Source organism: Fringilla coelebs (assembly GCF_963513975.1).
Source record: "Fringilla coelebs genome assembly, chromosome: 7".
Taxonomy (NCBI): Eukaryota; Metazoa; Chordata; class Aves; order Passeriformes; family Fringillidae; genus Fringilla; species Fringilla coelebs.
The window spans coordinates 5,889,039-5,901,766 of NC_140035.1; the positions used below are offsets into that span (position 1 = coordinate 5,889,039).

Sequence of the window (12,728 nt, forward strand, 5' to 3'; positions counted from 1 at the left end):
GCCCAGCGTTACACAGGTGACAAAGGACACAGGTTCAGCCACTGAGGATGGAGAAGGGAGGGAAGGACAAGAAGCCTGATGGCAAACTCTTCTGCAGCACAGCTGACACCAACAGCACAGAGGCTGCTCGTGAAGAGAAGTGAGCGCACTGCAGCAACACGAGGAGAGCACCACATCACAAAGTTTGGCATTTACGTGAAAATGAAGGCATCTTGCTGGCAGGGATACAGAGACAACCCAAAGTGCCCTAATCAACACACTCCAGGCCCAAATGAACTGTTAAGTTGATGATATACTGGATTTGGCATTTAACAGAGTCCAAAATAAATTTTTTTTTCCTCCCTTCAGGCATTCAGTAGGAATACTGAGCAATAATGCCAAGCATGGATGACAGAATGACTGGATAAATCACTGGATTTTAGAGCTGAATTCTACAAAGGATGCTTAAATAAATGAAAATAGCAGCACACAACACAGCTTTCAGCAGGACTGTTGCTTGCACAGAATACTGAGCATGTGTACAATGCTAAGCATGGACAAAGGCCTCATGCTATTTCACCTGTAAATGACACATCTCAGTTTAACATCACTCCCTTCTGACCTCCTACTCCCAACTAACCAGCTACTCCAGGTAAAACACATTAAGCAAGCTGACACTTACTCCAACTTCTACCCAAAAAAAAAGCAACCTACTTTTTGCAAAGGAAATCTAGGTAAAAGAACTTTACAGAAGGAAATAAATAAGGTTATGAACAAAGCAACTACATTAGTGAATTGAGAGAAGAAACAATTTGACTCTTTTTCCAACTTCAACTGTAAGGACTCTTCCAGACCTCTCATACTCAATCAAGACTTGAGAAAGTCTTCAGAGTAATATTAAGCAGTGATTCTAACCAGCCTGGCAACCTCCCTTCACATTTCTTGGTGAAACCCTCTCAGTTTTAAGTGGACTCTGATCACATCTAGTAACAACGTTTGCCTCAGGCTGGTGGGGTGGGAAGACTGTCCCACCATATTTTTTTTTTTTTTAACTAGAACATGCAGAGAATAATTGAAATGAAAAGCGTATTGTGACTTCCAATACCTTGTTGAACAACTGAATGAAAAAGAGACACTTCAAAGGCCTGGCTTCTGAAGGATCATAGCCACAGAGAACAGTTTGATCAGACATCAGTGAGCATCTGCCATGGAACACACTTTCTGTCCCCAGCACAAGTTGGGGCACAGAGATGGATGCTGGCACAGCTTCACCAGTGTTAAGTACATGGTGCTCCTGAGCAATGCCAGCCCCCACCTGCACTCATCCTGCTGGCCTGAACCAACAGCAATCATCACACATCAGCAGAGGCCACTCTGGCAAAATTCAGAGTGAGCTCTTTGCTCTCCTTGACATTCTGGCTGCGTCATTTTGTAACAGTTGAAGATTTCTTTTATTCCCCCCATTCTCACAAACTGACAAGCAAACCACACAGATTGAAACACATTTCAAGGGAATTCGTGCTTTTCAGACAAAGGAGCCATTATTTCTTTCAGCCAGGTTCTAGTGCCTCGTAAACAACCTACTATACTAACCACTTACCAATTAACCACTTGTTACCACCCTGAAATTTTTCCTGTGATTTGTCTCACCACCAGGCAGAAGAGGAAGTCTCCATTTCAGATACAATATCAGGCTCTAAAGTTGCACAGTTTTGCCACTTTTGAGATGGTAACACAGTCTTGCCATGACTAAGGATTGCAAAATTGTGCTCCATGTAATTGAATCTACAGATCTGACAACAGTGACCTTATCAAGAAATGAAACTTTTGGCTGAGGTTCAAACCATACACAAGAAATAACATCTTGCTGGCTGTTTGTAAACGTCACATAAAAATGTACTTATTCATTATTAGCAACTTGCACACTGAACACTCTGCAGGTCTCAAACTGCTGCCAAGGGAAGGATTACTCAGTACAATCATTTCATTTACATCTTAGACCTGTATTAATTCTGGCAGCACAACCGAGCATCCCTGCTCGTGACTGTAACAGCGTTATCCCAATGAGAGGATTATTCAGACCACAGGCTAAAACCAGAGTTCTGGGAGCTGGATTGATATTCTGAATGCCCATAGAGCTGCTGACCTCAGTGAGAGACCTGATTTACTACAGATATTCCACTTTTGTGCTAATAAGGCCAGAAATGACAACACAGAACCTGCACTGGTGAGCCATCCCCTTCAGGATAAAATGGAGCAGAAGGCTCCAGGCAAAATCCTCGGTTCTACCAGCCCCAGGCTTTAAGGAGCAAAACAGCCAACTCAAAAATCTGAAAGTTTTATAAAAAATTCAGTAAGGAGCCATTGTACATAAGCACCAATTGCTCCAGAACAAAATGTCATTTTAGGAGGCACAAAAATCCACGGGGTTTTTAAGAGCAGAGCCCAGCTCACCTTTCCTGCTCTTGCAGACAGCCTTCAGGACACGGTGCCCAGGCCCACAGTGCCCTCGGTCGGTCACACAGGCTCCCTCTGACACCTCCCACTCGTGACACCGCGCGTCCTCACAAGGAATGGACTCCACCAAATGAGGACAGCCCGCCAGGGTGCCCACTGGATCCACCACCACCTGCCTCTGCCTCATCCTAAAGCCTGGAAAAAGCAGAGCTGGATTAACTGGACAACAGAAAAAAATATTTATGCAATAATTTAGTAGTGAGGGGACTATATGGGGCATCTGGAGCTGGGGGATTTAAAGACAAACAAGTGAACAATATTTACAAACTGGGTTGGTTGGGACAGCACTGTAGGTGCCCAGGCATGCAAAATCTAACAGTGTGCAGAGAATTCCAGCATGTCACATTTTTCACATTTCTTTTTCCCTTTCATCAGCATTAGATAGAAATACACGTCAGGATACAGAAATTTACCAGCAATGCATATATTAATGTTATAACAGCATTAAGATAAAAAGAGAGGAACAGTTAAGGAACTGAAGATAAAAATGACATCTACATTCTGCCTGGGACTCCACTAACGAAAGGATTTGTTTTGAGACACAACAGAAGAGTTCACTAAGAAATTAGTATTCTATTTTATGAAGGCATAAGGTTTTCTGATACATAATACATATCAGACCTCTTTGAAATGACATCCTATTAAACTGGAAGATTCAAATGTAAAGTGGAAGAAAAAGGTTACAGAAATAATCATAGAATTGATTACATAATCTACCTCCTTCTGAATAAAACCAAAAGTCATGTTGCTATATACAATGCAGAACTAATACACAAGTATCTTTCAGCAAGTTCTGTTATGTAAATGACACAGAATTCGAAGAAAAAGGCAGGAAAAAATACATGAGGGTTTTTCCTCTGACAGTCTTAGAGCAGGGGCAAAATAACAGCATTAGTAGAGGCCACAGGGAAATGCTTTGGTCATGAAACAGAAAAGAAAATTAAAAATAAAACATCCCCGAGAATATAACAGATCAAACTTCCACAGTTCTCAAATGAGCAAAAAGAAATTATTCAAAACAATTTAAACATGAAATGCTTTTTCAAATATTATTTTTTATTATTTCGCTTTTTGTTTGAAAATTTTTGACCAGTTGAAATCATTTCACATACTTAAGCAGTTTTCAGAAGAGCTTAATTTCTAAGCAATAATATCCATTCCCTGACAGGCACTCCAAGAAACATCTTTGCAACTTTGAGCCTTAGGAAAGGCTCTGTGAGGAATTTCAACGTGCCACAGCAAAAAACATATACAGCTTTCAATTGAAATCCAGGGCAGGTTGAATTACACTTGCACATCTTTCTTCCAGGAATTTAAACCAAACCCACAACAATGAGAACAACCTCTTGGGTCCATCTGAGTCCAGATATCAGGGCTGTGGGATGCACCTCCATTCTGATGCACTGCCCTGGAACCCAGGCATGCAGCAGGACTTCCAAGTGGATCAGAGAGGGGCAGCCTGGCAGCTGCTGCCCCAGGAGATCCTCCTGCACAAATTCAGTGCAGGACAAAAGCACCTGAATCAGCTTGAAAAATCTTACTTTTTCTTCTCACATGAATTATGGCAAAAAGCTTTTAAAGGTCAGATTCCACTACACACATCCAAGAGCTTCATCCTGTGTTAGATTAAGTTTTTTTAAAAGCACATTAGGCTCCCAATGTCCAATGTGACAGCTCTGCTTTTGCAGTCTTTCTGCAATATTGCCCTCCCTGCTCACCTCTCCCTCCGTGGCGGTGCTGGCAGCTCTCGGGCAGGCAGGGACCCCACGGTGACCACGAGGACACCGCGCACTCGGCCAGGCACGGCAGGTGACACAGCTGGGAGCTGGCAGGGGCAGGACCCTGGCAAAGCTTCCCATCCACTGGTCTGGCAACTAAGGGAAAGGAAAAAAAAAAGGAAAAAATAAAATCAAGACTGTAACTCTGTCCTGCTGGCCTTAGTTTTCCAGAATGCACCAAAATCCGGTGATTTTTCAGGGTCTTATCTCCCAGGGCAAAAAGTTAATCCTGTGCTCAGAAAGGCACTTAAGAGTTTTATCTAAATCAACCATATTCAGCAAGCCAGTTGAGACTATGCTTAGTGGTAATCAGGTGCTTTAAAACTAGATTGAGTGCTGATTTTCAGCAGTGCTGGAGTAACAAACCAGGATCCAATCCCCACACTCATGGCCAAGGAGACCTCTTTAGACAGCGCTGAAGAGACAGACAGCTAAGCAGGGAATCCAAAAAGCTCCCACTGCAGCTGGGAGCAGGCAGAGGCAGGTGAGTCAAACCCAAGCACAGGGGACTCTCCCCATTCCCATGCCCTTCAGGGCACTGCCATCTCTGGATTATGGATGCAGCGTCCGGACCTTGGAATTTTTTCATCTACTTCCAATAAAACTGAGCAGAGCTCTCAGATTATTCTACACAGACACAAGCAGGAAGCATCTTTCCTGCCTGAGAGGAGAGACATTTACCTGAGCTGTCTGCACCCATGGATCTCCAATCCTCTTTATCCCAGAAATGAGCCAATCCCAAACCCTGCCAAGCTCCAGTTTAGTTGATACTGACAACGGATTTAGAAAGTTGACTCTCTTTGTATTTTTTATTTATCATAAGAGATTTCTAGATTCAATTAACTTCTTTCACCTTTTTATTTGGGGCAGAGACAGGAGGGAAAAGAAAGGGAAAGACTCTTAAATCTGTCCTCTGAGTCATTATATGATATTGCATTTCAATTACATTATGGGCTGAATTTGGCTGTCTCTTTAGATAAATCAATATCAAAGCAGTCTTTCAAAAGGCAAAGGCTTGTTTGAGTTTACTTTGCCATGGCATTACCAAGACTTCATTAATTTTTATAGCTACTGAGTTTGTTTTATCCTCATTTTTATTTTTCATGTCTGTTTTTCTTTGCTTCCATGCATGGAATTGATTTTAAAAGAATTTGTAAAAACATGCCCAACATATGAGTAATCTTTCTTTTTTCTGATATTACACCATTTTCTTTAAAATTAATCATTTGAAGAAGAACACTTCTTTTTTTTTTTTAGACACAAGAATTTAATGTTCAAAACCTCAAATTCTGATTTGCACATCCTGAAGCTGAGTTTAGACCTATCAATCTGAAGTGATATTCAGACCAATATCAGGGCTTATGATTCCAACTCATCAGAATAATAGGATTAAACAACAGTGTGATTTAATTCTAAGCTAAAAGATAATACATTGGTAAAAAAGACCATTTTCTGAGACCCTGTAAGGCCTTTGACATGTTCATTTAAAGATTAGAACAAGGTGGCATAAATCCAATTCATCTGAATGCTCACATAAAGAGACCTTTTCTAGAAACCTTGCCAGTGAAGTGACAGACAGAATGAGATAAATATTAGAGTTTTAAGGATAAGAGTATTTATTTTACCAAGAAGTCTCATGCATGGCTTAACCTGCCACTCAGCATCAAGCTTTGCAAAACTGTATCAGTTTTCTGGAAGTTCACTTGGAGAAATGAAAGGAAATAAAGCTGAGTACAAATGGTCAACCCAAAGAATGAAGTCCAGTCCTGCTTTGCTCTAACTCAAGGTGCTGTTGCCAGGAATGGCTCTTCCCTCCTCACTGATTTTTAGGTTGTTTCTATACTGAATTTAACTATTTTAATGTGGAAGCCTAGATACATCTGGATGGTTCTCCTTCTTTGAAAACCAACCAGTGCCCCAAGATGATTTTAAACTGATTTTGGATTAAAAAATCAGTAAAAATTGATTACAAAAAGTCAAAGGGGCTACCACCCATCCCACATTCATGAATGACTTCTTCCCATTCTGATGGAAATCCCTGCCTTCCTCTCCCTGTCAACCACCCTCCTGCTCCTCTTCCTCCCTTGGGCTGATGCCCTATTTAATTCTAGCACTGGGAGCCCTTTTCCCAAGACCTACATCCTATTTGGCACTGGAATAAGGCTGCTTGTTTGCTCACTTCATTACATAGCTCTTTGCATTCTATAAAAGGTAAATCAGAAAATACCATTCTGATCAAATATCCAAATACATTCCAAGTCTGTGCCAGCTTATGCTCCTCACTCTACACTGACTGCAATCCTCCAGTCAGCCTTCAGGAATAAGGCCAGAACAAAAAACCCAGGCTGTAATGATAAATGTAATCCTTTTCCAACACCTGGCAGGTATAGGGAGACACAGCTTCCACCCAGAGTGATAGGATGAACCAGCAGGGTCCTCTTTAAAACAGAATTTCATTCTTCTTCAGCCATTTGATTAAAAACTCTGATTTCCATCTGGTATATTTCAAAGCTTGATGTGGTTTTCTACTGTCATTCTTTTATAATCTAAAAAATGTATCTTTTTTTTAATTATAAAGGAATGATAAGGGGAAAATTTTCTGTGAACCTTTTAAATGCCAAAATTCTCACGCACTGCTGCCTCCAAATGGCATGGGTAGCCTGGCTGGGGATGTCCTACTCAGGAAAAAACTGACATTATGCCTATGATAAATGAACAGAGCTGCCAGGAATGTCTTTAGGAAGGGGCCAGCCTTCTGATTTCGTTCAATAATTGACTCTGTAGTGGCATTTTCCTGCATTCATACAGAAAAAGTGCTTTTTGTGTAATTATTTTGCTTGGAACAACCTTAGCCATGTTTCTGGAGCAAGGTGAAAGGCAGAAGCCAGGAAAGCAGAGTGGGAGGGGGAGGAAACATCTCTGATTCAAGTAGCAGCTTATTTATGATGCTTGTTCGTACCTTTTAAAATCCTGTGTGCTTCCCAATCTATGGAATAAACTTGAAAAAGCAATCAAGTACTAATCTGGGAGCCTCTGAAACATTGCACATTTCTATAGCTGTTATATTGAATCTATCCTTTATAAACGCAACTGCAGCTGTTCCCAGCACCAGTGTCTTGCCTCAAGTTTGAATTTTACTATTTGCTGTTATTTTCAGGTTATTGCTACCAGCAGGAGATAATAAATTGGGTTCTAAAGTGTCTTGTTTCCCTATATATTTTTACTGAGGTAATGATTTGGAGGAAGAGTGGAAGAGGAAATCAGCTCTGATATGATTATTTCCATAATGCAATTTTAAGCCAATAAATAAATTATCTTTGAATAGAGTCATGTGGACAGATACTTGCAGGCACACATACTCACACTATGTTAAAAGCAATGCTGACCAAACAAGAGGCAGAAATGCATAGGATGGCATTTTGTTTGCAGGGGGTCCTGTCAAATATGGTTTTTCAACTCCTCAGGAGGTAAATAACACTTTTTTCCTGGACTTTAACTACATTTTCCTTTTACAATGAAAACCTAAGTATTTTTCTAACTAAAACCAAAACGAGACTTTTCTAAATATCACTAATATATCTGGAATACACACAAAGATTATCAGGTCTGCCTCTTACATATTTTAGGTAATACTTAATTCTCAAGGAAATAAATCCAAATGTTTACCATATGGCAAAAGTAATCCAAATTGAAGACTGCCAGGATACAAGACAGGTATGAGAAAGGGATGGCATATCCTTATGAAAGCTCTTACTGCCTTTGCTGGGACTTATAAACCAAAGACACTTGGATCAATACAAAGGGAAATTACTTGAGAAAACCACAAAGGAGCGCGTTATGCTATAAAAATACCTTCACGTGTAAAACACAATAGGGGTAAACCCAGCACAACATTTGCAAGCAATTTCTCTAACCTGAAAGACATTTTTATAGCAAAACCAAAACACTGCACAAGGGAGAAGTGGTGAATGCAATCTGACCAGCCTGGAAATGGCAGCAACCCCAGTCCCTTGCACCCCCCCCATTAAGGGCCTAATGCACCCCATGTCTGATGAAAAGGGTTCCTTTATGCTTTGAGGAAAAATCAATTAGTTTTGAAGCCACTAAGCACAAAGTTGGAGGCCTATTTTCAATTAAAATCTATTTAATAGACAAGGAACAACGTATGAATAGAAGGCTAATCACAGCATGAAAGAGGGTTAATAGTGGATTGCCAAGAGCAACAATGGCTTAATGCATTTCAGAACAATAAAAATCCTCACAATTTTATTAAAGTGACACAGACAAAAAGTATCCCTGTGTCCTCCCTCTGCTGCTCAACAGGACTATGATCTCAGCTGGGATACTGCATTGTTTTGCTACAGCAGAACTTGTGGAGATTAACAACACTCTACATATCTGGCAAAAACTCAGAGTGAATTTTTTTCAGAGTAAGCTCCCCACCAGCAGCCACATGACTGAGCAGATCAGAGGTGACAATTCATTAAGAGTGTCCAGGAAAAACAGCAGAGGCAACAGGGATGCTGGGATGGCAGCAAAGGCAATGATGGAAAGGAAAAAAGGGATTCTGCAGGATATTTGAGCCTTTTGGCTGTTATCCAGAAAATGCTGAAAATCGCTGGAGCAGACCACCAGAGAGGATGAGAGAAGAAACAAGGAAAACAGGGAAGAAAACCTATGAAACAGGGAAGAAAATCCATGAAAACTTCATGAAAGCCTTGTAAGAGTGTGAGCTTTGCCCACTGCTGTGTTCAGCATTCATTCCACAGGAAGGAGAAACCTCTTCTGTGACTGACACGACAAAAGCATCTCTGTGGATGTGCCTGGGACACCGGGATGTGGCACAGGTGGCCCAAAGCTAAGCTGGTGACACAGCCAGCGTGGATCCTGGGAGTAGCCAGGCTGGCCTTGGCACACAAACTTCATTTATCTCCAGTGTCTCCTGCTCCAGACACCTCTGGCTTCCTTCTCTCTCCCCAGTGTCCCAGTTTGTGGCATAGCCTCATGGACACAAATCCTTTTAATTTTTCATCTCGCTCCCTGTTATTGTCTGAACACAATGCAGCTCCCCAGCCTCAGAACAGCAGCAGGACAAAATTACACAGAACAAACCATCACTGTCTGGGAGGGAATTAATCCAGTTCCAGTGGCAGGAAATAATTATAAAAACACAGATGCAATTAAAATGTTAGCTTTCAAAGATAAAAGCCCAGACTAAAACCTAGAATCTCACGTGAACTAACTGGGCAACATATTATTTGCTGCATACCACAGCCAGCTAAACAATTCAAGCACTTAAAAAGTGATAACTATTCAGGGTCATAAATAGCTTACTGACAAAAAAAAAAGGCCTATTTTTTCTAAGGCATCTCTTAAAAGGCCCACTTTTTTCACTGTCAAAGTCTTTTTAAACATTACTCACTTCATTTTAGTTTAATTAGTTTTAAGATATGAAAGAATTGAAAGTATTACACATCTGAAAGACATTAGGGAAAATGGTATTTTTTCTTAATGGATCCAAACTCAAAATTTTTGAAATGCACATTTAAATACCACTGTCAAGCACTACAACAATCTGAATAAAATCATTTCCTCTCCTGCTTCTACAGGGTTTCCCCTGAAGAAGCCAGCTGTTACATATTTATTTCTCCATTATGTGAGTTGTATCTCATAAATCTGCTCAGCATTTGGTGAGCTTACAGATCAATAACTTGGCATCCCAGCAATATAAATCTGATACAGACTTCCCTGAATATATTTCACACTTCAGAGGTGTATTTCTCATCTTTGCAAGCCAATACAGCCATCCCAGTGACAAATAACTAGTTTGAGATGAGAGGGATCCTTGGGGGGGAGAGGTTCCACCTGAGAATCTGGTTTCTAGCTGATTCAGGTCAGCTAAGCTCCAGGCTGGAAGCTCCTGTTGCTGCACCAGGAGCAGCTCAACAAAGCTTTTTTCACACCACTGCTGACCATTATTTCTCTCCCTCCTACAGTCCTAGTCAAGTTTTCTCATTACTAATATATTCTAACCTATTCCTTTTCAGTTTCATAAACCAGACAAGGAAAACAGGATTTAAACATCAAAGTCCTAAAATTCTAATTTCCGTAGAGTAAATTAATCTTCTCATTCCTGCAGTTTCACCAGCATAAATTTACAAAAAAAAATTTAAAAAAATAAAATAAAAAAAGAAGAAGAAGAAGTGTGCATTTAATATAGGGCTCACACTCCATACAGGGTTCATTCCAACAGGGCATAACCTACATCAACTCCTAAACTCCTACAGGCAGCTTATTTTCATCAATACAGTCCTTTACATGCAGGATGCACATCCAATATGCAGGATGGCAAGAGCCATAAACAACACCAACCTGCACAACCAACTTCCAGTTCCTGAAGAGTTGGACCTGGTGCTCCACAAGATCTCTGGCACACAAAGGGATGGTGGCATGTTCAAACTGGACTTTCCACTGGCATTGTCCTCTTCCCAAAACCAGAGTTTACTGAACAGATGCCACATGCACCAGTTTGAAACACTAATCCCCCAGGAGACACAGATTGGAAGGTCATGATTCAGAGCAGAACAAAAAACTTGCAGGGAAAAAATTGTGGCATCCTCATTAGGAAACAGAGCATACAGAGCAAAGGACGTAAAAGAGCACATTTTGGAGCTAAAAAAGACAATAGGGCAGAAAGAAAGGGATGAGAATAAAAAGAGAATAACATATCTAGGAAAGGACTCCTCAAATTAATCTCTGTGCAAGTCAAAAGAGTCACCAATATCTGAAAAACAAAACACAATGCCAAAATATTTCCCATGTGGGAATCAAGAGGAGTCTAAAAAAATCAGTTATCAGATAAGAAAGGAATAGGCATTTTTGTCTATCAGCAGTAGGGAGAAAGTTCAATATTTTGAGGAAAACAAGACTGTATAAAAGCTATAAAATAATCATTTTGAGACTCGTAGAAGTAGGACTCAGATGAAAGTGCAGGGGACCAGTTTCAGCTTCAGACCATTTTGTGATTCTGTCAGTAAAGGGGCTTGTAAGACAAAACTACATAAGGGAATACACAGAGGGATGGATCAGAGAGTAACCATTAGACCTGAACAGGTACTTGAGGATTTTCCAAGTCCTCAGCTGTAAACAGACTAAAGGAGGTTTTGCTGCTACAGCTGGCGACACACAAGTTTATAAAAAACCAATCTGATGTAAAATGAACCAGGTGGAATTGTATCCTAAAAATAAAGCAAAAATTAGTACAGGCTGGGGAACTGCATGGGAGCAAGTCAGGCAAGGTACTATGTGTACTAACAGGTGAGGGTTGAATGTCTCTCAAAAGAAAGAGGAATATAAAAATAATAGAGACTTCTATACGAAATAGTTTTGGAGGGTAACACTAAAAACTATCCAAAAATAATGAAGGCACAACTGTGTCACATACCTGCTATTGAAATCAAAGCTCAAATAAAAATAAATATATGGGGACAAATATGATAGAGAAACTCATTAAGCAAAAAAAATGTAAACAAAACTTTAGAACCTTGTCCAGGCATGAGAATTTTGTGTGGATTTTCAGATGTAATAATAAAGATTAAGAAGATAGGAACCCGCAATGATTTCTGATGAGCAGGTAATAAGAGATACATGTTATTAGCCAAATTTACTAGGCAGAGTAAACAATAAAGAGGATTCAAGGAATCAAAGCCTTATTTCACAAAGGTCTTTTCAGTCCTATAATTAAAACTTAAGTAGACAGGCTCCAAAAACACCCTAAGAAAATTCTGAAAGCAAGACGTGAATTGGATCTCATTCAAACAAGTAAAAAAGGAAAAATGTCAAGATATATAAGGCACAAATTTTATGAAAGAATGACAGGGCAGACAGAACCCTAGTTAGAAAAATACAGAAAATATGGAAAGAGCAGCAATCCCAGCCACTAGAGACAGCAGGTAAGTAGTTCAGAGAAGAGAAGAAATACTTCTGGAGTATTTTATAAAGACTGCCATCTCCCAGACTACTGAGAAAGAGATACAGTTTCCAGATAAAGCCAAAAAGGAAAATTAATTATCAAACAGAAGGATACTCCCTGGTCTTCAGAAAAGAAAGTAAAAAAAATCCTGAGGTAAAAAAATAAATCTAAGAACTACATATGTTTATTAACTGTTTGAACATAAATACAGACACCAGTCCCAGATTCTAAGAGAAATTTTCATTCCTATATCACTGGAATAATTTATTGAGAGGAGAGTTGTACTGGCAAACAAGGAGAGGTTTCATAAACAGATTGTTGCATAATATTCTTCCCTACCAGATGTCTTTTTTGTTGGTGCACTGGGGATTGCTAGTTAGTGATACTCACCCAGATCAATTAAAATTTATTATGGAACAATACATTTCAGATAAAATTTCAAAAAATCCCAAACATCTCCTTTTGTAAACCCACTTACAGAG

General features: G+C 40.0%; 1 protein-coding gene across 1 annotated transcript in view; it reads right to left on the bottom strand.

Annotated features, from left to right (window-relative positions):
* THSD7B (thrombospondin type 1 domain containing 7B) overlaps positions 1-12,728 on the bottom strand; it is a gene marked incomplete at its 3' end in the record, with an annotated part of 240,130 nt that overhangs the window by 159,654 nt on the left and 67,748 nt on the right. The window contains exons 5-6 of the mRNA XM_084209346.1: positions 4,215-4,370; positions 2,434-2,631 (exon numbers count right to left, since the gene is read on the bottom strand). Coding sequence (XP_084065472.1) covers positions 2,434-2,631; positions 4,215-4,370 — 354 coding nt within the window. The remainder of the gene's footprint in view (positions 1-2,433; positions 2,632-4,214; positions 4,371-12,728) is intronic.